The sequence below is a fragment of the Gavia stellata genome, chromosome Z, assembly GCF_030936135.1.
Source record: "Gavia stellata isolate bGavSte3 chromosome Z, bGavSte3.hap2, whole genome shotgun sequence".
NCBI classification, from domain to species: domain Eukaryota; kingdom Metazoa; phylum Chordata; class Aves; order Gaviiformes; family Gaviidae; genus Gavia; species Gavia stellata.
This window is the reverse complement of record NC_082637.1, coordinates 10,379,564-10,406,577: the sequence shown is the minus strand read 5'-3', so window position 1 is coordinate 10,406,577 and position 27,014 is coordinate 10,379,564. Positions and strand designations below refer to the sequence as shown.

At 41.5% G+C, this 27,014-nt stretch overlaps 1 protein-coding gene across 1 annotated transcript; it reads left to right on the top strand.

The window, feature by feature from the left end:
* The first annotated feature begins 905 nt into the window (after positions 1-905).
* Positions 906-25,105, top strand: KIF24 (kinesin family member 24). The gene is made up of 13 exons (XM_059834222.1): positions 906-1,519; positions 4,807-4,996; positions 6,891-6,988; positions 9,087-9,302; positions 10,858-10,945; positions 12,913-13,034; positions 14,625-14,730; positions 17,425-17,496; positions 18,150-18,259; positions 19,211-21,126; positions 21,331-21,637; positions 22,545-22,638; positions 24,965-25,105. The coding sequence occupies exons 1-13, from the start codon at positions 906-908 to the stop codon at positions 25,103-25,105; spliced, it is 4,074 nt and encodes a 1,357-aa protein (XP_059690205.1).
* The last annotated feature ends 1,909 nt before the right edge of the window (positions 25,106-27,014 follow it).

Here is a 27,014-nt window from a genome sequence, read left to right as displayed (position 1 = left end):
GAATGAACAAAGATACAAGAAGGCTGTGGGCAACAGATACTTGAAGTGCTATCATTTTTCTGTTTTATGGAACAAGTAAAAATATCTGCAGATATTAATCCATCTGGATACAGACAGCTGCACAATGCATTGCTAGGGAGACATGAGTGAAGAAGTTGAGGGTTTTTTGACATACCTTTCAGTGATGAATGTTGCTTTTTTTGGTTTCCCAAGAATGCAAGTATGGTGTTCCAGTAGCATATATAGATTTAGAGAAATTCTGTGTTTCAAATTTTACGGAATGTTTTTGTTATTCTGTCAAAGACACTTATAAATGCTCATAAGATTCATGACCTACAAGAGAAAGTTATGCAACAAAACTACAAGTTTGCTGTAGTTCACCTATAAGATGAATGGTCTTAATTATTTAGCTTGAGGTGAGGATGAATGCAATTTCTTCTCCTTTGGTTAGTTAACCAGGGATAGCTGAACCACATTAGACCACTTGCCCTGATATTAAATTGAGTGTCTAAAATTAGGCATTTTACATTCTGGAGCTTGAGGACAGGGTTTCAGTAGCTGCGGCATTCATTAAGTAGGCATCAGGCGTGTAGGAAGTCTGCAGCAGTAAGTAACACTGCATTGTGCATTTCTTACACATTATCATGTATTGCCTATAATTTTAAAATACAGTTTAATAGATAAAGTATTTGTTTCATATTTAGTTTACTGTTGTTATTGCTATATTCTGTAGGGTTTGGCAGTCTAGTGTATTGTAAACTTGGAGTTAAACAAGCTTCTAGTCTAACTGCAGGTATTGGCATCAGGAAATGTGTAGTTTCTTCATTATTAACTTTGTCAGATGTGCTATTTTGTATGATTCTAATATTTATTTTGTTTGATTTCTTGTAGACTTTAGCTTGAAGATGGCATCATGCCTTTATGAATGCCTTTGTGAGGCAGAACTTGAAAAATACTATCCCCATTTTTCTGCCTTCGGTCTTCAGAAGATTGATGAGCTTGCCAAAGTTTCCATGAAAGATTATACCAAGCTGGGGATCCATGACATGAATGACCGCAAACGACTCTTTCAGCTCATTAGAATAATCAAAATTATGCAAGAGGAAGACATTGCAGACTTAACCAAGCAAGATTTTCAACGAAGTGACCTTTTTATTCAGCCTCAGCTGACCACATCAGGTCCCCGTAGACAGCTGCGTTTTGAGTCCTTCTTTGAAGAAAATGATGGAACAGTTAAAGACTCTGAATCTGAATCATATGATTCATCCGATTTCAATGCCAATGAGGAGAAGAACAGTGCAGGGGAAATGTTGGGACACATTCAACCACATGATTCAGAGCTGATCAGATTAACTAGAAGAGACTTAAATACTCCTGGAATATGCACAAAAAGGGACCTGAGCTGTCCAACAGTCTCTGATGATATTATTCCTCTCCTGGGGGATTCTGAAGCTCCTATCGTACAAAGAATAACTCATATTTCAGGATATAATTATGGACTACCTCATTCCTGTAACAGGTAATAATCAGTCACCTTTATTTTACTGTATTTCAAGTTAATCATAATTAATTCTTTCTTCATTGTGGAGGAGAATCTGTCTTCATCACGTCCAAATAAGCAATCCTACCACTACAGAGCAATGCAAAATCTTATGGAGAAGAGAGATACTAATAATGACTTGCAACTCTCCAAGTCTGGTAGAAGGAATCAGCTGAATTTCACCAGCTGCTACTCGCTAAGGTTGTCTAAGAATAGTCTTTATTGTCTTTCAGGATATAAGGCTTTGTTCTCTTGGTGTTTTGGCCAATCTTTCTTTCTCTCTTTCTTTCCATGAGACTATCTTGCAAAACATTATTTTTCCAAAATATGGTATTGTCTGTTGATAAGTTTGTCAAGTTTTTCCCAGTAAAAAGGATACATGCTGTGATGGCTGTATTTGTTTATAAAGAAATTTCTGAACTGGAGCTTTAAAAAGAAACAGAATGAATATAACTGGGGTAGGATATAAACATGGTGGTGAGAGGGATGCCTTGCAGCTGCTCCCCAAGCACACGATCTGTAACTTTCATACTTGTCCCAGTGTTTGGTTACAGAGAGGCTATGGTTATCTCAAACCACTGGTAAATCTACCCTGGTAACATTTTTAAAGCACAAAATACTTTTTTCCTGATTCAGTAGCAGAGCACGCACCCCTCTGCACACATACTACCAGCATCTAGCTCGTTGCAATGCAGTCGTGGCAGTTTTGTTTTAGAGGTAGCTGTTTGAGGTTGGGGCTTGGTCTGGGAAGGCTGTGGGGAAAGATTTGGTATGTAGGAGGATCCGTGGAGTTGGGGTGCTGGTTACAACTCCCATTGAGCATGCATGTAGCCTGGAGGGATAGATGCTGTTGCCACAGTGGAAGAGTACTAAGGTGACATGGTAGTTAGAGCACTGTGAAATGCATGACAGAGGTTTATAACTCCCCTTTGCTGGAAAAAAATCATTCCCACCTTCCAGAGAAGTGCACTAATCTCCTATGTATATTGGTATCTTAGTGCATTCTCTGTCTCTTCTAGAAGTTGAGCCAAGGTGCAACTAAAAGGGCAGGATTCGTAGTGCTGGCAAGTAAAAAGTTATAAAATATATAACCTAATGGCTCAGCTACAGAAGGTCAAGATTTTTAATCCTGCAATAGAACCATGTTCTCCATTGTTCTCACTTTCTTTCCTTGTTCTTGCCTTTTTTTCTAAGCACATTCTACTGTGCCTAGCATTATGGTTTATCTTGTGGACTTTCTGCATCCTACTCCTGACATGCCTGAGTTTCTCTTTCTTGTGTTTTGACCGCAGAGTACGCGTTGTGCATTCCAGGCTTGGGCCAGTCTGCTGACACTTGGGTTTGTGATTCCAGTTTTGCAAGTGCCTAGCTCCTTCACTGAATCAATCCATTCCCATGTCACCTTGTGATTTGACCACTGCGAAGGCTAATCTAGTCTCATCTATGAGAAACATTGGAGAACACTGGCATGATTTCAGATGGCAGAAAGATAAAGAGCTCTTTTAATATGTTTAAATATATTTTGTGCTTGCCCACAGCAAATGGCCTGCTTTTGACAGTAGCAGACAGGGCATAGTGATTCTTCTGACCTATTGTCTAATCAAGTTTCTAATGATCTGTGTCAAGATTTTTGGTTTTTTTAGTAATAAAAAAATATATTTTGTTATAAAATACAATTTCTATTTAAGAAAGGTTAATAGAAAATCTAAACTTCAGGTTCAGCATATAGAATTAAAAAGCATTCTGTTCCCATACAAAATATATTCAACTAAATGTTCCTCTGTACTAGAAAGAATTTATGCCCTTTCTCACATAAACAGAGCCTTCAAGTCTTCAGTTTTTCTTTTCTCCAAATCTTGCAATCAGGCTTTCCTCCTGCAAGCTCTTAGAGCACAACAGGCTCTTTCTGTAGGTCACCAAATCCAGCCTCTGACATGAGAATTAAACTTCAGAGACCCTGATCGTTTGTTGGACAACATTTGGTGCCTAGTGATATCCATAAGCTCACACTAGCTTATGAAGCATCTTATTTCAAGTATCGTTGCCTTTCTTTCCAGGGGAAAGAATTTTCCATCTAAACGCAGGGCCTGATCCTGGTCTGCATGCAAAAGCTGTACTAAAATTAAAAAGACTCCAGTTACAAGTAAAGATTACTCGTGTGTAGTCTTTGAAGACCGCATCCTGAGATTTGTTATCTCCATGTCGTGTGCTTCTGGGGAATCATGCAGCACAACAGCAATGATAGTACAAGCTTGTAGTTGTAATGAGATATTGAGTAACTTGTGGGTTTGGTTTTAATTTATTAGACAACTAGTATATGTTAGTTTTCAGTTGCTACATCAAGGGATTTTGGAAGGGCATTTGGACAGCATGGCGGAAACACTACTTTTGGGCAAGTTGGGGCTTGATTAAAATTTTTTTTTTTCTCACAAATTGACATTCAAATCCAGGCTGAAAATCATTAATCATTTGGCTGAAGAGAGCTTGAAAAAGGGAAGGGCGGCATGAATACTTTTTTGGTTGAATTCAAGCATATTCTGTATCACAAAATGCTTTACACAGCAAGTTAATCAATGAAACACAAAATAACCTCATCTTTCTGAAGTGTCTGGAAAGGAACTAAAGTAGACTTCCCAGAACACAAGAGCACAACTTTGCCTGTGTTCTGAAACCACATAATTTTTTATGAAAAAAGACCAAAGGGCAGACAATTACGAGATCAATATTTCAAATTTTCTTTGAGCTGAATAGGAACATGGTGATACTGTCTTGTTTTCCAGCTTGAGTCATTTACTTGTAACCTGTTTGACAGCCTATATTAGGAAGAATGAAAGTCAGTATAAGAGGAAAAGCAAGTAAATATTATACCCTCTCCTTTTCAAGATCTGGTCATACTTTTATGTGTACATTATTAAGTGACTAATCATGACTGCGAATAAGTTCAGCAAGGTTAAATTTCGTTAACTTGTATATTATGCCAGCTCCAATCACATGCTTGTGGACAACTGAAAATATGCCAATCCAGCAACAAGTTCAGGAATGTAGCTGTAAAACACAACTATTCTTTTAACAGAAGTGCACAAAAGGCATGAGTCTATTTAGGAAAAAACAGCAGAAACTTCACTGTGTAACAATGAGACATGTTTTGGGGTTTTTCTGAAGAGCCATTAAAGACAGAAACATTTATCTGATAAAGCTAACAAATTTATGCATATTCTAGATTCTATAAGAACCTGATTTTAAAATGTAAACCTCCCTTATTGTAGATCCAGTACTTCTGAGAAAGAGAGTCCATGGACAGAGAGTGAAAAAATCAGAGTGTGTGTCCGAAAACGTCCTCTAGGCCTGAGAGAGGAGCGACGTGGAGAGGTCAATATCATCACCGTGAAAGATAAGGAAACCCTACTCCTTCATGAGAAGAAGGAGGCAGTTGATCTCACCCAATATATTTTACAGGTAACATGCTCCACTTGAATGTTGTGTTTATGGGCCAGTCACTTGCACGGATGTGATAAAGCAAATGGTGCTTGGAGATTCCATGAGGGGAAACAGAAAAGTGATGTCTGCATTTCTAGCGATGAAATAGGTGGTGGGCTCTGCTATGAGCTCAGCATAACTGTATTTGAATTGCTTCTGATTTATGCCAGCCTGTGGCAGAAAACCTGAGCCCAGAATTTTAAGCCTCAAAAGCATGTCTCCTGCAGCTTTCTTTGCACGTGGCAAAATAAAACCCTATGCTACATGCCAGTGCTGCAGAGTCTCCTGATAGCTTTCCAGGGTACTTCAGTGAGGAGTTGCCTTTTCACTATTTCAGCACTGTACGTCTGTTTCAATGAATCACATACACCCTCATCCCCTCCCTTCCTTTGTTCTCAAATGCTTTTGAAAATTAAGTTCCCTTTTGGTCTTTGTTTCTTAATCCCAAATACCTTGTGCTCTCATAGTTCAAATTCTCACTTTTGACTGACAGCACCAGGAACAGAACTGATTTCTAGAGAGCAGCAAGCCATTCTCACTCTACTGGGTGTTATTTTTACAGTCTGGGTCCTAGGAACAACTGTTTGGAGTATCCAGTAAAAATTCAGTTTGCAGCTCTCTTGGGCCCGGTTCATGTACCACCTTTTACGGTGTGACACACGCACCAACTGACTCCCTCCATCTGACTACCTATATTTGGCATTTATGCAGTGCTTATCACCTTAATATCTGAGTGCTGAAATAACTGCTAATTAATTTTGTTATGTCAGTACAGACAAACAAAATATTGCTATCAATCAATCTAGTCCAAACAAAAGTATGCCATGGCAAAGGCTGCATCTGTTCTATAGGACCCAGGAGAACTTCTTTGCTTCCAAGTCTGGCTACTTGCCCTGCCTCCATCTCTGCTTCCTATAGAAAGGACAGCAAGGGGTACAGAGCAAATGGGAGGTGGTGGGGCATATTCCAGCTCCACGGCCGGGGAACCCAAACTGCAGACCCATCACAGAGCACATCTGCCCTCTGAGATGAGTGTAGCTGCTGAGACTCCCTGGTTTAATCCGCCTGTGCTCTAGCGTGGTTTGTTTGTGCATCGTTGAAATTATTCTCAGTCCTAGAGATCTACCACCATAATTTACAATGCAGTGAATTTATTAAGAGTGCAGTGTTAGACACCAGTCCATGGAGGCCCTTTTGAAAATGTGATGTTTGTGACTGTCCCTACAAACACTATTCTTAACCTAGAAGGAGCCCATAATGAAGTCTGTTGCAGTGTTTCCAGAGACCCTGCTGCTTTCGGTCTGATCTGGAGTGTGGGAAGTTTTGGGTTTTCTTGCCCCCTTCTGAGATAATACAATCCAGCTTTGCTTAGGAATAGCTTCTGTCTTCTCTGGCACAAAAAATTTTTTAAGTCTGAAGAACAGAGACAATTAATCACAACTGAGGACTAATTTTGAGAGAGTCAAGAGCTGACTCAGTTCTTTTTACTGTTATAGTGTTACTGTACATCTGTGGGCTGATTCATTTCAGGAATAGATGAGGGTTTTCTTTAATTAGTGCTTTTCTTCCCCCCCACCCCCCACCCCTGTCAGAAGGCTGTGGTATGTTCTGCTTCAGAATGATGGGAAATTAAAGCATCTTTGCTTCCTTTCTTTTTTTTGTTTTTCATAACCTCAGTCTCTTGATTAGTCGTAATGATGTGCTCCTGCATATGTCATATGCTGCATGTTGAATGTGCTAGATGACTTTGTACCTGATCCAAAGCCATATGAAGTCACTGGAAAGACTTCTGTATTTAAATTTACATTTGAATGGGGGTGAAGGGGAAGTGAAACATATTCATTTTCATGTAAAGATCATATTTATTTTTCAGCATGTTTTTTATTTTGATGAAGTCTTTGGCGAGTCATGTACCAATCAGGATGTGTATATGAAGACAGCTCATCCTCTCATTCAGCATATTTTTAACGGGTAGGGCATCAGTGCTTACATTTGTTATTTTTTGCCTTTTTGTTTTCCAATTTCATATTCTGCTTTAATTTTCCTTTTACGCTTTTCATCTTTTGAAAAATACATTCATTTCACCTTTGCCACATACCTTCCCTCTTTTAGAATGTCTTTAATTGCATTTTTGACAAAATTAATCAGGGAAAAGCTTCTTCACATTTGGTGAGAAATCTAAATCACAGAGGAAGTTAAAATTGGATGTCAGGTGCAACAAAGAGACGCCAGCATCAGACTAGAATAAAAAAAGATGTGCCAGGATTTCTGAAGTCTGATCTCCACTCTAACAAAGGCTTCTGTGTGGTATAGCACACTCATCTGTAGAGGAAAAATATTACCCCTTTCATGAGACTGCTGTGAGATATTTTTGCATGCATTTGTACAGTTCACAGGGAAATAGAAATTATTAATAACCTTGTGATTTATTTTTATCAATTTATATTTGCTTAGGGGTTTAATCATAATTATATACTTCCTGATTAATGGGAAATTGATGGTGGCTTTACATGAGTGATCTTATTTTCATGCAAAGTAACAAGCTTGAATATAATTATATTTTTGAGTCTTTGAAGGAAGGGATTACATGTCCATGCTGAAAATTAGCAAAATGGAGCATTCTGTTACCGGAAATCTCCAAGTATCATCAGCAGAGACAGAGAGTTTCATGCTCTTGAGAAAAGGAAAGTGAAAAAGGAGAATGAGGCTTGTAGCTTGTTGTGTAATAATCACTAAAGGCACAGTTCACATTGCAGCTAGTTCAGTAATGCCACCAAAAGAGATGCCACTGTTTTTTCTCTGCTTTCCGTAACTTTTCTGTCCCTCCCGCTACATCCCCTTCACTGGCATTGGTCTAATCTGACACCATGGTGAGCTAATTCTGCAGTCTAAGCTGGCAAGAAATTGTTCACTCTGCTTACTGGAGCCCTACATTTTTACACATTTCTCTGCCAGGGTGCTGAGCCAGCTAAAAAGTCTTTTTTTAAGGTAGGGAAGAATAAATAATTTGTTCTGTAGTATTTCTTTTTTGGCTGATTTGGTTCCCTGAGTCTGTTCACATCATACTTGTGGGTTCAGTGCTTGAATAAGAGCAAGATGAGAAGGAAAGTAGGCACACAGTTACTTCAACTTTGATGGGCTTGAAGGACAGTGGAGCTGTATCCTGAGACTTCCTTGGCATTTTATGTGCATTGCCATTATAATCTTAAGGTCATAAGATGACAAAGCTGGGGCAATCTGGAACAAGCCAAGACTGTGATTTCACTAGCTGGAGTGAGTGAACCAAACAGCTCAGTGCCACTGAAAGGGGATGATCCTCTTCCTTACTCCCCACTTGACTCATTCCCATAGGTTACATAAAGCCAGTTTGGGCATATTTTGTGATCCTCTGTGAGGTACTTTAATTCACTGAAACAGCAGAAAATTAGCTTGCAAAAAAGTGGAAAGCTTTCTGCTGTTCCAGTGCAGTAAAAGCAAACATCGGAGCCAGCAGAAGCAGGGGTGGGTCAGTGGGGTAGGTCACATAGCTGGGAGCAGAGGAAGGGGAGAGCAAGACCTTCCCCTAGGCAACAACAACCCTTTAGACTGACTTAGCTGCATGCAGAACTGCATCCTGAAAATAAGTGACCTTGCTCGGTAAATTATAGTGCTGGGATGTTAATTTTCATCAAGTACAACATGTGTTAATACAGAACCTGACTTTTGGCTGGTTTGCATCTCACGTCATTTTTCTCTGTGACTCATAATCAGTAGGATTCCCATTCATAATCCTGTGATACTTCTGTAGCGTCTAAACAGCTGGAAGAATAATAATGAATTCTTGGTTTCCTTAAATGCATTTTTGGCATCTGGAAGAAAGGAAGAGAGCCAGCACTCTGTGACATGCCAGCTCTCCATAGGACATGCTTGGGAATCACTGTTAAGTGTTTTGCAGTTTCCCAGATAGGAAAGTAAACCAATCCTCATTGCTAAGAGTCCACTATAGATAGATAGATATTGACATTGCAGAATCTCTTTTAATAGATATGAGTAAATCGGATGTGACACTAAAAATATGTTATCTTCACAGAGGCAATGCAACCTGCTTTGCATATGGGCAGACTGGTGCTGGCAAGACTTACACTATGATAGGTACTCACCGGAACCCAGGACTCTATGCCTTGGCTGCCAAGGACATCTTTAGACACCTGGAAGCATCACAATCAAGGAAAGATCTCCTTGTTTTGATCAGTTTTTATGAGATCTACTGTGGACAGCTTTATGACCTGCTAAATGGAAGGAAGAGGTATTTAAATAAAAATATGTTTTACTATAAACCTATGGTTATGAATCAGTTGGTTGCTGTTTATAAATCAGTTACTGTTTCATGCAATTACATTTAACATACTATCATTTATAGTAAATGTTATGTATTTAATTAGGGTTGTTCCTAGGAGCTGCTTATAGAGGAGGGCAGAATCTGACGCTAAATACTGTGGCATTGATAGGGGCTCCTGTTTTTTTACTATTTTGGGGGTGGAAATAAGTAAGAATAAGGACCTGTGGTTGAGATACGAGCTCATTCTGTTTTGCTTACACCGTAATAATATAATAGCTCAACATCCATAGGTAGAGAAAGAACCTTCTTGTGGCCAGAATTTTTTATGCCAACCATTGTGGAGTCCCTGTCTTTCTCTGCTCAAACATAACTTCTGGCTGTCCCTCCTGCTGTGCCAGTGGGGCTTTGGCTCGTGCTACTCTATTCGCTGAAGATCCCGTTGATCTCCCACTTGTCATGCTTGACAGTGCAGAGTCTGCTCACCTTCTACCTCAGCACCTTTACTTGGCAGCCCCGTGGCTCAACCGGAGCAAGCCTCTGCAGGTGATGCTGCCATCACCCTCAGCAGTAGTACCTCAACCCCCGACTCATTTGGATGGACGTATACTCCTACAGGAGCTCCACCCGGAATGGAAATGGGGACAAGTCAGTACATACTTGGTATAAAAAAATCACTGTGGTCTGAAATCTCTAAATAAAATAAAAGTCAGTTAAGATCTCAGCAGTGAAATCTTTTCAGGGTGATCTTGAAGGAACAGTAGCTGTCAGCTGGAGGCCTTTAGCAGCCTTGAGAGCACTATCTTTAGAGCACACTGGAGGGCTCAAGAGAGAGGCTTTCTGCCTGGAGAAGTGAGCACCTCTTCACAAAGAAAGCGCCTATTTCTATGCATGTGTGTTCCCTTTCTCCGAAACAGTCTTTAAGGAGCAGGTAGTGTAAACTGCTGTGTAAGGAGGTGATTTGCTAAGGAACAAAGAGTGTCTTTGTATTCTCTGCATGTCCATTAACTATCTTGCATATCATTGAAGGAGAAGATTAAACTTCCTTCCACGTGCATCATGTCTGTATTCTTCCTGTATACTGTAACAATTCTGTGTGATTCATAGCAGAGGTGCTCTGAAATCTGACTCTATGGCTATGGGAGATGCTTTAAAATCCTGTGCAAAAATCTTGAGAACTTGAATAGAGCATAACTTACAGTCTTAACTTCCTAGAGAAGCCTGAGATGCAGTTTAAAGAGAGGCAGGAACTCTAAAATGTAAACATGATAATTTACTTCCCTGCTTTATTATATTTCTGAACTAGCAGAAATGCACTGCTAATGTCTCTTTGACAGTGAAATGTCAGTGGTACATGTTATAAATGAAACACCTCTTCAGCTCTGAAAAGAAATGAATGACAGTGGTGCCTCTCCTCAGTCAGTAGCCTTGATTGCTTTTTCACAGTGTTGTAGCACTGACATGTGTTTTCATTGCTGCTATTGGAGATTTCAGAGATCTCCTTTCTGCACTGTTTCATTTTCAGACTTTTTGCAAGAGAAGACAGCAAGCATGTCGTTCAAATAGTTGGACTGCGGGAGGTTCAGGTGGACTCTGTAGATCTACTATTGGAGGTAACCTCTATGTTTGCAATTATTTTTTGTCTTCTGCAGCCTGACTTGCTGATTTGTGAGCAATGTAATATACAGAGATTGTTATTTGTTTGTAGTACATGTGTATGTTCCTGTTTAAGGTTCTGAAATTGGCAACCCCAGCAGAGCACTGAAGAGCACTATTAAAAGTGCCTTTATTCAGTAAGCTTCTTGTTAACACACTGTGACTTGTGTTAACACCATGCAAGCTGTTGATTTACAGCTGTTGCTTCTGCTGCCACTCCTTATGGAAAGATCTTTGCTAAGAAATAGGCTGCTATCACTATTCCAGATAGTGTCCCAGCAAGGGACCCTGAAAGCTGGATAAGTATTTTTTTCCCAGTGTGGTTTCTTTGGCTTCTGTGAACTTAGATTTTCATTTAAAGGTGCATGGATGTGGGACAAAAGATATAAATTTGAAAATTAATAGAACTAGAAATTAGAAAATACTTAAGATAGAGATATTGATCTGAATTAGGCTTAAGACGTTGCCTAGGTAGTGATAGGTGATAACAGCCAAGTAAAATTAGGGTCTTTCAACGGCACAAGCAAGGCTTCCGTTTTGCTTCCCTGCCTGGCTGAGCCCTAAAAGGGCTGGCAAATTTTCTGCATTGTCCTGCAGCAAGCATGCTGGTTAAATCTGCTTTCTATTTAGCCTTGACTTTGCATAGTTTAATTACTTTCTCAGTAAGGAAGTGTAAATTACAAGTGCCTGATAGTGTAATTGACTCATTAAAATTGGCATGGTGTTGCCCATTTATATTCCATTTAATTTAGTTCTTCATCTTCCCATTAACTCCAAGCTTTGGGACATGCTGGTGATGCTTCTGCAAATTAGAATGTAAATTTGCTATATGGTTGATTAACACGTTCCTCTATATTATCACATTACACACACAGAAGAACGATTAAATGACTTTATTCTTACAGGTGTCTCGGCAAAGAAATAATTTGATATTGTCCACAGGCCTTTTTGAACAGAGAAATGGCACTAGCTTGACTCAGAGTTTCTGAAATTGTCTGCAACAGATATACAGGAAGAGTACTGAATACACCCCTAGTTATTCACCATTCATTGATGTTGGCTTTGGTTCAGAAATTATCTGCATTTAGCACTAATAGAATGCTTGGGAGCTGCAGCAGTTGGTTAGGTTGCTGGTTGAGAACTGGCCACTGAAAGGCATGAACAATGCACATCTGTCAACTGAGAACGTATTGATTTTGCTAGAAAATATTTTAATTTGTTCTTACAAACAGAAACAAAATTAATGGCTGTTTTATGAATGCCCTGCTGCAGTTGCTGCTAGACTTTCTGCAATAGTTCTTAAAAGTTTTCAAAAGAGAATTATCCAGATTTGTAGCTTGAAAGAGCCTTTGTTGTTCTCTCTTGCCTCTCTTCCTTGTTTTATTGTTGTATCGAGTATAATTGATCTTTTAACTTTGTTCCTTACTCTGGCATAGTTTCTTTTAGATATGGAAACGGAGAAAGGTTTTGGCACTTTCTATTTCGTGTGTAACTTTCTGGATAACAGTACCCATCTATTACATAAGAAAGTGAAATTTTGAAAGAACACAACAAATAGTCAATCTCATGAGTCTCTTAGGTTATGTCTGCAGCCTTACTTTCTTTCATTGCTGCCATACTTTTGTTTTTAATTTTATAGTTTGGATATTTTGCAAGTCCAAGTGAATGTGCAATGCAACAACTTCTGACCTGCAGTATGCTCTGTAAGCTCCATAGTGTCACTGCAAGCAAGTCCATATAAAAAGTTCTGAAAGAAACATTGGAAGGCATCCAGTCTAACTTAACATCTGCCTTGCACCAAGTTTTAAGGCTGTAATGAACCATTCCTCCTAATGTTACCTCATCTTAGGAGGACAATATCTCTTTCTGACAGATTGTGTTTTTATATACAATTTGCTTGGATTTTATCCCCCGTATTTTGCAGGTGATTTTGAAGGGGGGGAAAGAACGCAGCACGGGAGCTACGGGAGTCAACTCAGATTCCTCTCGATCTCATGCAATCATCCAAATCCAAATTAAAGACACAGCCAACAGGACATTTGGAAGGTAAGATGAGAAGCGGGAGTGCTCAGGGCTCATAAGGAAGTCGAGCCCAGGGACATCCAGGAGGCAAACAAAGAGGAGGTGTTGAGTTAGTGGGCAGCTGTGAGTTAAATCAGAAGACAGGGTTCAAAGAGACTTTGAGAGGTTTCACAGTCCTTTCTCTGTTCCCAGGGAGACTGCTTAAGCCACATCTGTGAGAGCTTTGTCAAACTTGTTTGTAAAAATTTCCAGTGAAAGAGTTTGGCAATCAAATCCATCCCTTCATCTTCAGTGTTAGAAAGCTTTTCCTGTCTGGCGTTAATCTGGCTAAAAGTAGGTGTCTGCAACGGGCATATCAACATATGAGCTCATCACCTTTGAAGTCAGTAGAAAGAAATAGTCACTTCTGGGATTCACTTCATGCCATTCTGCAGAGTCACGTAAATTAGGTCGGATGGATTTGCCCCTTAAAGCACCTCTGTCCTGTAATTGACTACAAAGGGATGACTAGCTCAGGTGGCGACGATTCAATTAGAGATGTTTGCAGAGGAATCCTAGTACCTCACCTAAACCTCCCTGATAATTTGAGAGAGTGACTCTGATGCTATCTGCAGCAGACAAAAAGAACAGTTTAATTCCTCTTGTAGCAGCCATTTTACATATTTGAAGACTGTAATTGTGCCTCTTCTAGTCATCTTTTCTCCAGGCTAAACAACCCCAAGAAATAGGTCTGAGGAAAGAAGTCTAGGTGTCTATATTACTGCTGAGTGTCAAAACCCCATGTTGACAGACCCTTTCAGCAACTATCATGCTGTCTTGCTTCCCAGGATCTTATTTTAAATACAAGGCAAAATGGAAAAGCCACAAATAGTGGAGAGAGGAAAATGCAGAACAGGCAGGCTTGGAAATAGAAGTGTATGTGGTTATGTAGGTGTGGCATGCATGCCATTTTTTTGTTACCAAAAGTGAGGTGGAGCTGGCGTGGGGAAGGGTTCCCAAGATATGTCTGTAAGAGAAGTCAGGGCTGTTCCAGAAAAAGAAGAAGGGCAAAGACGACGATACAGTCCAACAGTCAGTACAGCAGCTGGCACACAGAGCTAGGGAACGTGAGAGGGAGTAATGGAGTTTTGTTGAAGGGAGGGAAAAGGAACTCTGAAAGCTTGGTGTATTACTTACTATGCTGGACATTTCTGTTCATATTACCCTGAATTCCCATTTGACAGGGCAGTTGTCTGTTCCACCTGCAAGGAGAATCAAGAAATTTACCATTTCTTTAACTGTGTTCTTAGGAAGCTACAAGCACAGTGATTATCTGGAGAGATGAATGTGTTGCACTTTAAACAGCTTATCCATTACACAGTGGAGCACTCTCATCACACACGGTTATGCTTTCTATTATGATTGTGTTAGTGCCAGGATGCTGTGACACTGTTCCTGCTGCTTTGCTTATTTTGGTGCCTCAGATATTTCCAGTGGATATTTCTTTTTGTTCAGAAGTAGTTATTTCTAATCATTCTCCTGATGTCATGTGTTGCAACTCTCTGATTGAAAAAAGAAAAAGGAAAAAGAAAAAAAAAAAAGCCCCTAAGATAAATGCAACTTTGTTTTTTCTAGGATATCATTCATTGACTTGGCTGGCAGTGAAAGGGCAGCTGATGCCAGAGACTCAAATCGACAAACAAAAATGGAAGGAGCAGAAATAAACCAAAGTCTTTTAGCAGTAAGCTACTAGCATGTCTGGGGAAGGTTTTGTATTTAATTATTAGCATGGGTTTTAGGATAAAAATAATCCACAGAATAATCTATGTATGTATTCCATGGAAGGGAAAAAATAACCAAAGTACTAAGTGTGTCCAGTTTAATTTGTCTCATGCCTGAAAGACAATTTAAGCGGGAAAAGGTTTTGTGATGTAAATAAAGTCTTTGTAATCCATTCTTACAGCCAGCCAGGTAAACACAGCATGGAGAATGTTAGGTATAGCATAGTAAGTGTCCCATATTTTATATAGAAAGTTTTGTCCCTTTTACTTCCAGAGAACATTGGCTTGGGATTGCCATATTTGTTTCATAAAAGCACATCTGTTCCTGCTGCTTATTTTCACCACCTGAACTCAGACTTCTCTTTCAAATCAGGGTTAAAGGACTTAAATACTCAAGAGCACAGAAACTAGCAATTCGTGTGTGGGGAGAAAGGAATAGGAAGAAATGCACTCTTAATGCAAACTGTCTTTTATAAATGTGCACAGTTATGTAAAGAGGGACAGAGAAATGCCATCTAAGATAAAGCAGATGTGCCTCTAAGTATAAATTGTGCAGAAGACTTTACACCTCCTTTAATTTAAATGAACAAAGCTCACTGATGACTGAGGGCTTCTCTAAGTGAGGCTGAAGGTGATATGCAATCAGTGAGTAAGTATGAGTCAACAGTGCAGAAGTTAGTGCACACAACCGTACCTCTTAGTGTGCTGTAAATAGGAGGTGCCTTGGTCTGTTTTGAGAATGTAGAATGTTCTTTTGCACAGAGGCTTTCCTGCTGTGGGATATTAGCATTCGAACTGGGAGACAGCATGTAAAGTGAATGCGTTTCTGTACTTCATACTTTCTTGAGCACTTGCTGGTGAGTAACTGCGTAACATGGGGAGTCAGGACCTGAATAAAAAGGATTCCTGAGAAGTGAGGCTTAATGTAAGCTCATGAAACTCTTCTTTTAAAAGGAACTTCTTTAAAATCAGAGGTGTGTATTTTTGGTATTGCATGAAGCTGAGTAAATACCTAGGCAGTTTACAAGTAGTGACTGAATGAACTATAAAAGCCATCTTTGGGTAAGTCTACATGACTTGCAGCCTGCTAAACCTAGCTCTGCCCTCAATGATCATATTGCTCTCTTCAGGCCTTAAAACACATGAAGTTTGAAGTTTGCTGCTGGTTTGAATATTCATGCTGATTTCAAGTAGAAGATATTCAGCTACTGCAATTATGAGAAGCAGAATAAAAAATTAGAATAGTTCGATCTCTTACTTGTTAGAGGTGTGATTTTTTTTTTTAATAAAATGCAGTAAAAGTGAGAAATAAGTGTCATTTTAAGTGGGTGTATGTAGAATGTAGAAAGGCTTTAAATGTAGAAAGTCTGCTTCATGCTAGTATCACCATGACAATACTGTAATCTGCTTGTTTTTCCTTTGATATCTGCCCCAAATTCCTTGTCTCATGGCTATACAGTCCATTTCTGCCAATTTTAGAGAGCATCCAGGCTTGATATGGAGTGTGATGCTATTGTGCTTATTCCAGTGGAAACATGGCAACAAAGTGCACATCTTTGAGTTTGAACATGGCATCTTTTTCCAAGGCGGGTAATAAATCAAGGGATGTTTCTTCAAGACTACAGGCTACCTCTGTTGATGGTTATTCACAACAAGATGATCTGATGCATTCTGTGAAACACATGGGTGTAGCTAACTGCTCATGTTCTGTTAGTTTTAATGGGAATTCTGTAGCTGTATCTCTGCTCCCTGGGTAGTCTGTAGATTCATTCTCAGTGTTCTGTGTGTAGGACTTATTAGCCTGTCAAAGGTCACAGTGACATGTTTGTTTAGACAGACAGGCTGTATCTATACTACCTTCTGAGCGTGGGCTTGAACCCAGCTCCACTCGCATCTAATTGATTGGTCCTGGTCCATGCCCTCCCCTTTGGTTGGGTTTGGTATGTTGCACTGTTGTGAAGAGAAAATGGCTTGAGATCAGCTGCCTTCTAACACAGCCCAGTGTACCCACGCATAGATGGGACACCTAGATTATAGTCAGTATGGGGAGGAATATGCGCTTATTAGCTTGTGCTATCTCTGACCAAGGTGTAAAAATACTGCCAGAGTGGCATAAGAAATTTGCACTGCTGTTGTCCAAAGTGTTGGGGTATTTTCGAGCTTCTTCTAGAAGAAAGAAATTTGTAAGAGATGGAGCTCAAAAGGCCCTGTTCTTAGAGTACCCCTTCCCTGCAAGCTGCAGCATAGTCTGGGGTACACCCAGTCTGGCTTCAAACTAGTTAGCTATGGTGCAGGCAGCAGCAGGTCCACGGTAGTGTGGAGCTCTGTGTGTGCTAAATGTGTGTATTTACCCAGCTTCTTGGGTTTTGAATAGCCCACAGAGCCGTCAGGCAGGGCTAGCTGTGCTCTGTGCTGCAGCTTTGCTCTCTTTGAGTGCAGCTAAACTGCTGCTGATAGCTGAACTAGCTGAAGGTGGTCAATCATGGCAGCGGCAGCAAGAAAATCCCCTTGCGAAGGACATCACATAGTAGGAGTCAAAGGTGCATGAGGGAAACAGTACATTTGTAGGTTAGGTTTGATGCAATTCAGTTCCTTGCCAGTGTGTGATTGATATGTTTTTCCCCCTCTGTTCTTATTTCTTTTTCTTTTGGTAGCTAAAGGAATGCATTCGGGCGCTGGATCAGGAACATGCGCATACTCCTTTCCGGCAAAGCAAATTAACTCAGGTAAAACGAACAGAAAGGCAACAGTAGAGGTTTCCCTGATGAGGACAAAATAAAAAAACCTAATAGTTAAAAAAAGGGCATAATTCAATAACTGCTATTGAACTCTTGAAGAAAAGAGAAATGCATAACTTTTGCAAATATTACCTTTAAAATTAATCACAGAATTAAGGCCAACAGCCAGTTGCCCCAGTCAGTCCTGGGGACTGGCATGGTAAAAACCAAATGAAGCAAAACCTAAAAGCAAACAAAAGCCCCAAACACTACCTTCCAGACTCATTCAGAGTTACCATCCATCTCCACCCAGTCTGCAACCAATCTTGCATCTTCTGTACAGTAACAGTCCTGGGAGCTTTCATCAACATTTCTTCACTCCAGTTGTAACATATGCTTTGTTCCTTAAAATATATAGGCACCCTTGTGGCACCTGGTGCAAGGGCTTGTTCAAAGCCCTGATAAACACTTATATTCATTTTAAATTGTAAACAAAGAATTGCAAGACAAATTGAGACAAGAGGACTACATTTAAAAAAAAAATACAGTAACTGTGCATCACCTGACTCATGTTAAACTGCCTCTGTACACATTCCTAATTTACAGGATATGCAAGGTACATGAATTGCTAAGAATCTTACTTTTTTTCCTTCCAATCCTAGGTGCTAAAGGATTCTTTCATTGGCAATTCGAAGACATGTATGATAGCTAATGTATCACCTAGCCACATAGCTACAGAGCATACCCTGAACACTTTACGATATGCTGACAGGTAGGTGATGAAACTCAATCTTGCCAAGGTGAAAAACACAAAGAAAAAAGTAATGTATAAAAGTAATGTATTATTATGTTTGTGGTTACATTTTATTTTGGTTGCATTGGAAATGTTGATTTAGGCAAGAAGTGCAATTTTCACAATGCATATAAAATCCTTACCTGTTCCAACTCTTATATTTGGTCTTAAAATTCTCTGGGCCTTATAAATCCTTTCTGATGACAGCTTTTAGTGATGAAAGTATCACTGTGCTTCCTGTAACTGCAGGATTACTAACCTCAGCAATCAAAAGTTGTGTTTTAGTTTTGTATTGTAGTTCTGCCTAGAATGTGTGGACGTCCTTCACCGTCCCTCCTACACAGGAGGAGGTAAATTACAGGCTGTGCAACGCTGGGGTTAAGAGGACAAGAGATGCCTAAGGGGAAGAGGAGTAAAGGAAACAGTTGAGGGGATAGGGTGGTACCAGTTAAGCAGCTCTTCACAGTTGCACTGATGAGCCTGATCCAGGAGCACTGTAGGTGTACACATATCACCTGAGCTAATTAGCCCCACTGCAACTCCTCCAAAAGCCCTAGTTTGTGTCTTGTGGGACTCTATGATGGACTGTGGAGAGTACTAGCTTGTCTTGAGCTGGCACTCTGCCATGCTGCATTATAAAGTGTGGAAATGCAACCCCCTTACACTGAAACAGAGGCCATTGTCACTCATTTGATCTGTTATGCATTGTTCAAGGAAGCACGTCAAAATACTGCTATAGACCTTTCCAGAAGTTCAGGCATTTTGGCAGAGGGGTTTTGATGCTCACGTGGATCACTGACAATTAAAACAGAAATCATGACATTGAGTTCAGTGTTTAGCCTTAATATGTGAAAGCATTAGTTTGTTCTGAAGACACTGTTATTTATCTGAAAGCAGCATGACATCTTCTAAACCCAGCCTCATTTACAGGGTCAAAGAACTGAAGAAAGGGATTAAATGTTCTACCCCTGTCACAAACAGGCGTCGGACAGCTGGAAACGTATCACCAAAACGTGTCCAAAACTCTCCCTCTTTGCCACCTGGGGAAAAGAGCTCTCCAAAGAAAGTGAAGCTAGGCCTCCAGCATCCCTCAAATCCTACAAAAACAAAGGCATGTCCTGCAGTACTCCAGCAAGCGAATGTCCCTTTTACTTCTACCCCCAGGGGAATCAACAAAGGACATGCCTACAAAGGAAATCCCAGCTCACTGTGGTTCCACCACACTAGCCCAGTTAAGGCAGTCTTACGGGTAGCACATCCCCTGAAGAAGAAAGCTGATGATCTGTCCCCCCACTCTGAAAAGAACCCCACAGCAAAGGATTTCATCATCAAAAGTGCTGCCACAGCAGAAACAAAAGAGAGCGCCCAGAGAGACAAGTATATGCAAGACAGACCACCTGTCCAGTGCCTGAAAGTCCAGACAGTGCAACCTGTTCAGAAACAGCTTGTTTCTAGAGATGATTTTTCCTTTGGAGATGGAAATCTGCCTTCCAACGGCAGTCAGGAATGGGGAAACACCTTTGCTAACCAATGTGTTGAAACCTGGACAAATCTGCCTCCATTTCAGAAGGAAAGGGAAGAACATTTACGCCTTTATCACCAGCAGTTTCAGCAGCCACCTATTCTACAGCAAAAATTGAACTATCAACCTCTTGAGAGGATTTTAACGCAGTACAAGCCCCAGGAGATTCAAGTGAAGCAGGAGCTGAGCCTTACTCCCACAGAAGTACAGAGCAAAGAGGGGATGCAGCTGGAAGATCTGGATGACAGTGATTTCAGTGAAGATTCCTTCTCACCTGTCTGTAGTCAAAAGAGCGTGAAAAGAAGAAACACCAACAAATGCAGTCAACATTCATTTTTCCTTCACCAAAGAGAACAAGGAACTGAAGAAGAGCAAAAAGGCCAAAAGCGACAGGATTTATTTTTTGACTATGCAATACCCATGCAAGAACATGAACTAGATGACAGCTGGGATTGTAGTGAGGGTGGCCCAAAGACAGAGGAATCCATTAAAAATGCAGGCTGCAGCAAAACTCCGTCAGACTGGAGCTATGACTTAACTATTGAGTCCTCTCCAAGCAATACTGCAGAAAAACCTTACTGTCTGCAGGAAGATCCTGCTTGTAGCTGGAAAAATGGCAAAGATTTCCTAGCTGATCACAAACAGTACAAATCCAAACACAGATGTCTCGTTTACTCCAGTGAAGCCACCTTAGCTCCAGAAAAGGATGCTTCAAACTCTTATGTTTCTCCTGCATTGAAATTGGCAACTCCAGAGTGCAAAGAGATCAACCTCCAGCACAAAGAGAAGGAAGAATCCAGTTTGGATAGGCAGGCTGCCCTTGCAGATGTAAAATGGAAAGCTCGAAAAAATGGAGTTAACCATTGTGGATCTTCTAATTGTCCCTCAGAATTCACTTCTGAGCTGATGGCCCCTCTCATGGTATCTCTTCTTGACTATGAGGAAACAACTGATACAGAGAAAGTGTCTTCTAACCAAGAGAAGTCCCCCCATGTGAAGCAGATGTTGGACAGGAACGTACATGGCTCCAGGAACAGGTTTGAGGAAGAGGGCTGGCAGTGTACGAGAAGCAGAGCTCTGACGGACAGCATGCTGGAACTGGGGGAGCAAATGCGTCGTGGTGGAAGACACTGCGCCCTGCTGCATTCCCCACAAACAGGGGACAAGTGGCTTTCACCTGCCTGCTGTGATGTGAAGGCAAGCTGCTGCCTTCTGGGCTCAGGTTCATCAAAGCAAGGAGTCGCTCACAGTTTAGTTGTCGGATGTGAGCTGGCAGAAACATCTGCAGCTGAATCCACGGGCTCCAGGGGAGAGAGAGAGGGCGGTTTGTTTCTCAGTAACTCAGTGTGCAAAGAATACTCAGGTCGCAGACAGTGTGATGCTGATGTTAAAGATAATATTGGCAATTCAGGAAAATCTAACTCAAATCAAGGACTCAGTGTTGAGCCCATAAATGCTGATATACCTGAAAAGATCTATTTTTCAGGTGCGCCATGCTTTCTCAGTGTGGGAAGTACGGATTACGCAGTCCAGTCCGCCTCTCGGGAAAGCAGCCTGCTGTTGCAGCCCAAGTCAGGACTAAGGAATGAGGATGTCAGTCATTCTGAAGACCCAACCAAGTCATCATTCAGCAGTGAGGAAATAGGATTGCTAAAAAACAAGTTAATGCAGAGTATTTTTACACAAGAGACTTTTGCTGCAGGTTCAGGATTTGCAACCAAAGATAATAAGCCATTAGCAAATGCAAAGAGCCCCTCAGGCATGTCCAGCAGCAGCTCTCCAAGCGCTACATCAGAGATGGGAAAATGGCAGAGGGAAGCCCTAGAAAAGGCACAGTAAGTCTTGCTCTCATCACTGAAGTTTGCCATGAAGCTTAGAAATTCTAGAGACGTGATACATTTGCCTTTATTTGTATAGCATACTCACATGTACTTTAAAAACCAATGGGAAATCAATCTATGAAATCATTATTTAATACCATTAACAACAATTTATAGTCATTATCTTATAAGTATACGATTGCTTGTTATTTAGTGATATTTTAAAATCTCACAGGAAGCCAATTACTCTATTAGAGCTTCCTAGGATAATGCTAGAGGAATGAATATTACAATACAAACTGCAGTTCTCAGTAACTATAAGCTGTAAAGTACCTAAAATATATCGAAACTTCCCGTCAAGAATCAGGTGATAGCTGTTCCATCCGTATGGAAAGAAAAACAGCTAGAGCGGCTGGGCAGTCACTGAAGGTGGAGATGAGCTGCCACTGTCAGCTCCCAAGGACTGGACTGCATTCACGTGACTGAAAATGTGGTGTTGGTCAGAGAAACTTGCTCAGAGGAATGAACAGCAGTACTGCCTTCCCGATCTGCCTGCTTTTCACCAAAATGACTTACAGCCTCATGGTTATAAGCCATTTCACCAATTAATTAGACAATTTTTTTGCTCCTACATTTCCCTATGGTAAAAAGCAGTATGTGCCCCTGTGCTTCCTGTGCTAACGAGAGGCTGTGGTCACTTCTCTCTGAGCAATCCTCAGTCATGGAGGTCATCTTTAACCCTAAACCAGTGCAGTCCACTGCACTTCAAGGAGCACTGGTGTGCACTTTCTGAATGCTGGGGACACAGGACAGCAAGGCTTCCTGTGGGGTATTCCTCCTTCTTAAAGGTTTATTGAGGCCAACAGTAATTATAGGTAGCACAGCAGGCTGTGTAACCAGTGGTATATTTTACGTTAATCAGACAGGCTGTAATTCGGGCCCATCAGCAGCAGCTCGATGAAATGGCATCGTTGTGCTTCAAGGAGGAGTGCTTGATAAATCAGATGTCAGCAACAGTAAGTGTTTCAGGTGATGATTTCAGTGCCTGTTGAACCTGCATAAATTAATCTTAGAGATTATTAACTTGAATTAGTGATGTGACATTCCTTGTCAGTTCTTCCTCTCGTTCTCTGATGTCTCACGGAGTCCTAGGAGAGGCCGCTCATTTTCAGTACCTGTTGTGTCTCTGCCAGTCTCCACACTGCCGGGTCCTTGGGGGAGAAGGAGACTGATGGGCCAACTCTGAACCGCTTGTCTCTGATAAGACAGCTTTCTCTTATCTTGCATCATGGGTACCAGACTGTACCAAACAGGGCGTCTTTCCATGTGACGTTTTTCTCCTTACAGGCTGGAGCAAGTAAGTCCATACCACAGAAAACAGCACACCCCTAAAGCATGACACTGGGATGTCACAGTTGGTGGCATGGTGCCACCTTGCCTCTTCCTTCTGGGAGTCCCTTGCCTACCACACTGCAGATGTGCCAACCCCTGGCCCCACTCACTCCAGTGCTCTAACCACTGTGACTTGCATCCTCACAGGCTCTTGACTTTTGTCACTCAAGTGTTTCTTGACTTATCCTTGTCTCGGATGACAGTAGTGTAGGCTAGACTTAAAGACTGGCACCTGCATGGCCCCACTGCTAGCCAGGCAATCCCAGTTCTGTTTCTCCTGCATCCAGCTAGATGCACGTCACAGCTGTGTGAAAAGTCTCGTCTCTCGCCCAGACTATTGACATTTCCCAGTGAGAACCTCCTGCCTACCCAGTTCCCTCATCTTATCAGTAAAGCCAAGTGCCATTACTGCATTACATTATCAAACCATTTTAGTTCCTATCACAGTTCAGATCTGAAGTACAGCTACCGGGACTCTTCCCTCAGGGGTTTCAGAATGGGGCCACCATGTGGCTTATTTGCTGTGATTTCCAGCTGCGTGTGATGTGTTATCAGATAACATACTGAAGTTCACAAAGCAGCACAAGAGCCATACATTGTATTAGTTTTGTGGCAGAGAATGCAGTGATACAAAGTAATCTTTTATTTTTTTAATTTTTTTAAAATTCTTTTGAGTTTGCTCTTCCTAAATCCATTGGTCACTGGACACCAGCCCTCCCCACCTCACACACCACCCCACCCCCCCACATTTATTGGGCCCTGGCAGCAAGCAATCATTTTCTGGCTAGCAGAAATATGACAAGCTTGCCAGACCTCCCAGCAGTGTGTGAATAATTTCTATCCTGTAGTGTTCTTTCACAGCATGACCTTTCTTTGGGCAATGAACTCAGATTGGACTTCCTGTATCAGTTTCTCTCCTTCCACTTTCAGATGGTTGCAACTTCTCCAGCCTTGAAACTTTGGCTGCAGGAGAGACTCCTGCCAAGACTGGCCACATGCTGAACCAAGCAGTATTTAAACTGCTTAAGAAAAATATGCCATGGCAGCTGGGCTGGTCTTCATTACAGTCCTGATGTCGCTGCAAGACAAAAGATACAGTGCACGAGATAGCTTATTTATCAGCTTTTGAATGATTGATTTTCGTGCGGTGGCAGTTGAAGTCCCTAGTCCTGAGGACACTGACACCTCCCAGCTTCTTAGACACAGACCTGTGAACAGAGGCACCAAACTCTGCTCTCAGCTGGAGAGCAGAGCAAGTCTGCATGCTGCCTTATTAATGCAAGTCCTACTTAAAAACAGCTGCATCCATTTCAGTTTTAATCACAGTTTCATATCACTTTTTAATCCGTGTGGCAGGTTGCTATGGGAGGTAGAGCTCCCCTCGGCCAAGGCTAGATCCACTGCTGATACATCTCATGTCAGATCTAGCAGACCTGTAGCCATGCAGGAGTTGTACCGGCCCCATGACCTGATGTGAAATGATCCCTTCCATCTCCCAAGAATGGGCTGTTATGTCTGATCAATGAGTGGCCCAACTCACCGTTTATTTTCATGATTGTCAGATCCAACATGAGAGGTGGCAGGAACGGAGTTCAGTACATTGTAAAACTACACGTCAGATGACTGATCCCTACACCAAACCTTTGAAAAGCTAACCGATGTAGAAGGGTGATAACAGGTGCTTTATACATTTTTATTTTTAAACCACTGCATTAGCTGTAATTTCACCAACAGATAAAACTACTGGAGTAAGTTAACCTCAATATTTAGAGGCATTGACCTTTGTCTGTGAGGGTCAGGACTTCAATAAGGAAACACTGATTTAATCTACTAAACTGCAGAATAGAAAACATGCTTTTATGTACTGCTGCAGTACATAAAATACGCTGATTTTTCTCCAACCTGTTGCTACTGTTGTTCCCTAAACTTTCCTTTTGCCTTCCTCACCAGGATTTTCAGAATTTTGTGACCAAGCTGGATGAAGTCTTGGTACTGAAGTCGAAGTGTATCCAAACGATGCGAGCCCAGCTTCAGCTCTGTTTAGCCTCGCCTGGCACTGACATGTCCCTGCAAACACCTCCACCAGTTTAGACCTGCCTTGCTTACACATGCACAAGAACAGCTACGGAAACAGCCAGCCAGTGTTTTGCCACACATGGTGCTGCAGAGTGTGGGTGGGTAGGGGATAGCTTTTGGTTTGATGTTTGTGATTAGTGTGTATTTTAGATAAGGATGGAGAGATTTCAGAGTAAATGAGATGACTAATTGGCACCACAAGCTTTTGTATTTCCTTAATAGCAGTAAGCCGTGTTCTTAAGAATAACAATTCAGCAGCCTTTAAATATCTCACCAAGCAGCAGGCAGTCCTGTCCACAGTATTCCTAACAGCTTGTCACATGTTGAAGGCACTTCTGTGTTGCCAAGAAAATGAGGGGGAAAAAAAAAAGACTTTGAAGCCAGACACAGGTCAGAACAGAAATGCTCAAAAGCTATCCAGAAAAGTGTTTGCAAACAGGAGCCAGGAGTGAGAGAGAAGCCACTGTTTGTTAAGTACGCTAACGTAATGAGACCAAAAGTAAATGGAAGTCAAGGCAGGACAAGAAGTGCTGTTGCTTTCAGAAGAAAGAAGGCTATTTTCACATTCGTGCTTTGCTTGGGACTAACACTCCAGAGCTCCTGAAAGAGGTGGCTTAAGTCATGGTAACAAGTGGTTTAGTAGGGATTTTGTACCAAAGGTTCATCTAGCGTATTAATAAGCACTGCTGCCAACGGTGAGAAGCCAACAGCTTACTCACTACAAACAATGGCTGATCTCTCCACTGTGGCACAGCTGTAGAGTGCTCATTGTCCAGGTTGGCAAAACTGATTTTTCACATTAAAGAGGGTCTGGTTAGAGGCAGTGGGATTTCAGAACCTGCTGACAGTGCTGTTATGTGAAGTTGGTATTTGAATCGAGAACTACAGAATGATCAGCTGGAGCCCTACAAAAGCTCTGCTGCTGCATGCATCACATCTGAACCACAAAATAAGTCCACTTGCTGAAGCCACAAGTGACCTTGAAACATGCTTAGCTGACAACATGCTGTGTGAGCGCTCTCATTCCAAAATTAGGGCTGTTGCAGCACATTTGGCCATCTCAGTGTCTCCTCAGTAATGCCTGTAGTAGCTCAATCAAAGCCTGCTCAGTAGCCAGAAATGCCAAGGGTAAGGGAACACTGCTGTCTGACCAGCTGTGAATTTTACTGCCTGCTTCTACAGCTACCCCAAGGAGCCCAGGTCTGGCCGAGCAGCAATACAGTAATCACAGTGACACTCAGTTATTTGGATTGCATATTTGGTGCAAACACTCCCGGGAATGTCACACAGCATAGCCCCAAGGAACAGAAATGCAAGGGGAGGACTCATAACAGAAGAAGAAAGCCCTACATCAGTGCCCTGACTGTTGGGAGGTTTTTTTTTTAGCAGTGGTTAGTCTCCATCTTGCAATTGGATTACTCTGTGGAGCAGAGAGCAGAGTCCCTCCAGAGTCTGAGTTAATGGCTCTCAAGATGGTTCCTGTGTCCGGGTTCCAGGCCAGCAGCAAGTCACACCTGAACCCAGGTCCCCAACCCCCTTTTCAGAAGCCTTCTTTGCCCATAGGAACGAGTCTTCCAGGAGCAAGACTCTTAGTGTCAGGGGTATTCTGGTATTTGTGCACAGCGCAACGCAGGGGTGCTTGAGAGCTATAAAGCAATGGGACGCTCAGCATTTTGTTAAAACCACAGAGGGAAGAGCAGGCATTAAACCGAGCTCCCCTCTAAGACAAGCAATTCTTAGAAAGCCTCCCTCCACCTCCTGGGGCCAAGGAGGGCTTTCCCAGGGGGAGAACACATGGCAGCTGGGTAGTCCTTGTACCTTTTAAAAGCATAAATGGATGTGAGCACTTACAGTAGTTCCCCCAGCACTTTCTCAGCAAGCATACAGAAAACAGGGCTACTGGGGAGCTGCTGAGGAGTTTTGC

What these genes read in the sequence shown, in the direction of transcription:
- KIF24 (XM_059834222.1), top strand. Translation starts at nt 906, where the DNA reads ATGGCATCATGCCTTTATGAATGCCTTTGTGAGGCAGAACTTGAAAAA. An exon ending in TAAACCAAAGTCTTTTAGCA is followed by an intron (nt 14,731 to 17,424) that starts GTAAGCTACTAG and finishes TTCTTTTGGTAG; the next exon opens with CTAAAGGAATGCATTCGGGC. An exon ending in CAGGGGAGAGAGAGAGGGCG is followed by an intron (nt 21,127 to 21,330) that starts GTTTGTTTCTCA and finishes CGGATTACGCAG; the next exon opens with TCCAGTCCGCCTCTCGGGAA.